This window comes from Merops nubicus, unplaced genomic scaffold (assembly GCF_000691845.1).
Source record: "Merops nubicus isolate BGI_N331 unplaced genomic scaffold, ASM69184v1 scaffold17002, whole genome shotgun sequence".
Lineage (NCBI taxonomy): Eukaryota > Metazoa > Chordata > Aves > Coraciiformes > Meropidae > Merops > Merops nubicus.
Window position 1 is genome coordinate 30,438 of NW_008594692.1, and position 4,708 is coordinate 35,145.

A 4,708-nucleotide genomic window follows, 5' to 3' on the forward strand; every position below is an offset into this window, starting at 1 on the left:
ATAAATATGTGGTTGTTACCTTTAATTCAGGAAGGCAACATCAGTAACAGCAGGTCAGTCAGACAAGTACATTGGCCCTGAGTGCATCTGATGTGACACTGGGTGCTCATGTTAGGTGCTCTGTTTTCTCACTCCTAGATCACTAACACTAGGTACAGAGAACACAACCACTTCTGAAAAGATGGTTGCTTCATGTGATCAGCTTAATTATTGAAACAATTTCAATTTGTTGTCAGGCAAAAAAATCAAAGATCAGATTACAGGAAAAATGTGACACACCAACTTTTTAAATTTCTGCCCAGGTTTTTTTTTTTTTTTTTTTTTTTTTTTTTTTTTTTTTGTTTTTGTTTTTGTTTTTGTTTTTCCCCCCTCTCCTCTGCCTGTTGGCCATGTGTTTGACACTGAAGCCAAAGTGGGAAAAGCACTCAAGAGAGCTGGGGTCTAGGTCAGACCGTGCTGAACTATCCCTTCAGTATAGACTGAGAAAAATAGCTTCAGGGTTTGGTGTCTGCCAGAGCATCTATGGTGATGGTTTAATCATCTGCCTGAGATCAAAATTGCAGCTGTGGAAAGCACCAGCTGTGGTTTGGCCCAGCAGAGGTTCTTCTCTGAAATGCCATACATGAGTGCCTACATCAAAGGCATGTTATAAAGATGCCATTCAAGTGGATTGTGAAGTAGTCCCCTCTTATTATATCCACCTCACAGTACATTCATGAGCCTTTGGAAAATGGAATAAAATTGGAAATATGTGTGTGAGGGAAGAAAGCAAAATCTGTTAGATTTCATTGCAGTATTAACATTTTATTAACTTTAATCAAGAATATTATTAGGAAGTTTCTACCCAATTGAGAAATTATTTAAAATTTCCAATAGTTGAACTATCGAAGGAGATCTTGTGTTCATACTCAAAAACTTATAATGAGTAACAAGGGACCTCTGAGTTCATCTTGACTCCGGTACATATAGAGATTTATTAAACCCAAAGCAAGCACTGGGGAAGATTAAGCTCTTGGCTTTCATATAAAGAAGATGAAAAGAGACGACAGCTTACAGAATCCATGCCGCATTCCACAACACGATGAGAGCAACTGTTTGAGACCCCAGTCCACAACTGGCTACCATGGAGGTAAGCCTGTCAAAGGAGGGTGTGGAGACATGGGGAGAAAGTGAATGAAGAAATGATGAAGATACATAAATATATAAACATATATCCAGAACACAAAAATTAAGATTTGGGGTATGCCTTTACAAGACAAGGAAATGAAGCAGGACACTGAGCCAAAAAATGGCATGTAATAACCCATACTTTGTAGAAAAGAACAAAAACTATCTTGTCCTTGAGGGATAACGACAGTGATTGAAACTGAAAGAAGAAATTAGGGTTTTATCATAGAAAATATTGTTGAAATGCTTTATGAGTTGGGATTTTAAATGTTACCAGGACATGGAGGTCCAAGAATTCAGTTGAATAGTGTCTCTTTACAGTTATGCATGGAAAAGAGTTTTAAAATTGTTATATTACATTTTAGTATTTGCTTTCCCCAAGATTCAGTGTGATGCCAGCTACAGAAAAGGAAAACCAAACCTGCATTACAGAATTCATCCTCCTGGGATTTGATGATTTACCTGACCTTCAGGTTCCTCTCTTCCTGGTGATCTACTTGGTGACAATGATAGGGAACATTCTCATTCTTATGTTGGTGGTGACCAGTCAGCATCTCCACACACCAATGTACTTCTTCCTCAGTAACTTGTCTTGGCTGGAGACATGCTACAGCTCCACCATCCTATCCAAGCTGCTGGCCAGCTTCCTGGCAGGCAACAGAAGTATTTCCTAGAGCAGCTGCATGACACAGTTTTTCATATTTGCTTTTTTAGTTGGTGTAGAGTGTTATCTCCTAGTAGTGATGTCTTATGATTGATACTTAGCAGTATGCAAACCTTTACATTATGTCACCCTAATGAATGGTAAGCTTTGTGTAGCACTAGCTGCAGGGGCCTGGGTAAGTGATTTTATGATCAACTTTGTTATCACACTGTTGATGTCACAAATGGTGTACTGTCATCACAATGAGATTGACCATTTCTTCTGTGACTTTGCCTCCATGCTAACGTGTTCCTGCAGTGACACATTTCTGATAGAGGCTGTAACATCTCTGATATCTGTTACATGTACTATGCTGCCCTTTCTTTTCATTGTAACATCTTGTATTTTAATTGTCATCACCATCTTGAGAATCCCTTCAGCTACAGGAAGACAAAAAGCATTTTCCACATGCTCCTCTCACCTCATTGTGGTTACTATTTTCTATTCAACTGTCATTCTTGTCTACATGTTACCAAAACCTTACAACCTCACAGCTTTTCATAGAATGTCCTCTGTCATCTACACAGTAGTGACAACCATGGTAAATCCACTTATCTACACCTTAAGAAACAATGAAGTCAGAGGAGCTCGGAGGAAAGAAGTCTAGGCATTTATAGGTTTATACAGATGACATGCAAATAGTCACATGGTGTGGTTTTTTTTGGGGACTTTTTTTGGCCAGACTATACAAGTATAAAGCATTTGAGGTGATTTCCACAGCAAGTATATGGTCACTGATACAGCAATTTGCCTGGTCATAACTGAAGTTGAGTGACTGGGGAAAAAAATATGGGTTTTTTGGGACTTCCTCAAAAAAATCCTGTAAAATCAAACACACGCCAAAATAATATTGATTAAACTCAAAACAGTTTTGTGATGTTTTCATATTACTTCAATCACTTAAAAATCAAAAGCCACAAGAAATATTGTCCCCTATGGCAGAGTGGCACCATGTGACAATATGGCTACATGGGGAACAGGAGAGGACTCTGGCCAAGTGGCACATGGTGTGGCAGGATTCAGCTGCCCAAATACAGAGGTACAATGTCTTTTAGGTGTTGTGGGGATGCTTTCCTGGATTGTGCCTACTACTGCTCTGAAAGCATGCAGGTGTGTCCTGGGGCAGAGGTCCCCTCTGGCTACCTTGTGAAGATGTCATGGGTGTCCCAGTGCTTCTCCTGTGTCATGGGATGCTCGTTCTCTGCCTGTGCATCCTGGAGGGAGCTTGCAGCTGTGCAAGTGACAGCCAGGCCAGGCTGCATGGCAAGTCCAAAGGTTGGATATTGCTTCCTTAAGAGCTGCCTTCAGCAGTGTGGATGGTGGCAATGCTTTCCTTGGGACAAAGATGATAAAGACATCTCTATCACTATAGTGACTCTATAAAGAGGAATCTGAAAATTTCAGATCAGCATCTTCTTTCATGACAGTACTTAGGGCTACCTTTGAAGCTCTTGAAGCTCATGGAAAGAAAAAAGCTTTGCCAAGAAGAGAGCCTTCATCGCTTCTGAAGATTGATGATGTGAATTAGACTTTCAGGCATCACTTACATGTCTTAGTAAAGTGACATGAATCTTTGATCACTGTGATAGCACAACATGGGTCAAGCCGCACCTAAATTTGATAGCTAAACCTTTGTAACACAATCTGTGACAGGTGTTTTGGCTCCTTTGTGGACAGAGATAGGGAGCTCCTCATTCTAAACCAACTGGTAGTGCCACTGTCCCTTCACCAGGTATCTGGGGATCAGGAGGAATGTGAACACTGTACGTGTCAGGTGTGGCCTCCTTTTCTGCTAAATTTAGCCACTTGAGAAAGAAAAGATGTGGCAATGCCAGGAGTATTTGAGTTCCTCAAAAGTCAGTGGAAATCCACAAACACTTCTTCCATACATGACTTATCTTGTTCCCAAAGTTGTGACTTAGTTGGAACGGGCAAGTCACAGTTTGGAGGTGCTTATTTCTTTCCAAGGGTTGTAGAAAGCTCCTAGGTATGAGTCATAAACTTAGAAAGCTAACCTGTGATCTCCTTAAGTACAGTAAAATTAGTATAAGAAATATTAATTTAAACTAAATTCCTTTCTATATTCACTTTTCATCACTGTTCTTTCTAGCAGTGTTGGGTATACATGTCCAGATTTTGGTAGCAGGGATTGCAGGGTGAAGAGTGGTGAGGGGTTGCTCTGTGTTCCCCAGCACCACAGGACACTGTGAAAACATGCTGCAGAAAGGGAGAAAGTGCTCCCAGGCAGGCATGGGAGCACTGCAGCTTGATCTAAAGAGGCAATAGTTCACAAATGTTAGTAAATAGCCTGGGTAGAAGGACACAAATTTCTTTCATGTACTCCAGCACGTGCTGTATATCACCATGGGGTCACCTTCCTTCTGCTTATCTCTTCCTTCATACATACATGTTTTGGGAATAATTACAGATGCCAGAGGATCTAATGGCCATTGTTCCATTTGTATAATGAATCTTTAATCTGGGAGGATAAGATTTGGGTTTTGGACAGGAGAGATCCTAATATTCCATTAACTTGACCTATTTCTTTCTCTCTTTTCTGAAATGCTTTCCTTTGACAACAGAGATAAAACAAGGTAGTGAACCAGTGTATAAATAGGCAGAAAAACCCCCAGATTCTGTAACTGAAATGTTTATTGTAGAATTTGTCTCTCATACAATCTGAACTGATACTCCTATTTAACTAATAAAAAAATTATATACACTGAAATAAAAATCTGTAATTTGAATGTATCTGGAAATTAAATCTACAACAGAAGTTTTTTTTTTCTTTCTTTCTTTCTTTTTTTTTTTTTTTTTTAATTGGGAGGGCGAAAATAG

General features: G+C 39.6%; 2 protein-coding genes across 2 annotated transcripts in view; one reads left to right on the forward strand and one right to left on the reverse strand.

Annotated features, from left to right (window-relative positions):
• LOC103768700 (olfactory receptor 1020-like) overlaps window positions 1-1,063 on the reverse strand; it is a 7,750-nt gene extending 6,687 nt beyond the window's left edge. Inside the window, exon 1 of the mRNA XM_008935854.1 lies at window positions 1,055-1,063. Coding sequence (XP_008934102.1) covers window positions 1,055-1,063 — 9 coding nt within the window. The remainder of the gene's footprint in view (window positions 1-1,054) is intronic.
• A 60-nt stretch (window positions 1,064-1,123) lies between these two features.
• LOC103768701 (olfactory receptor 11A1-like) lies at window positions 1,124-2,477 on the forward strand. The gene is given in 2 exon segments (XM_008935855.1): window positions 1,124-1,129; window positions 1,533-2,477. Coding segments are annotated over 2 exon segments (951 nt in total).
• The last annotated feature ends 2,231 nt before the right edge of the window (window positions 2,478-4,708 follow it).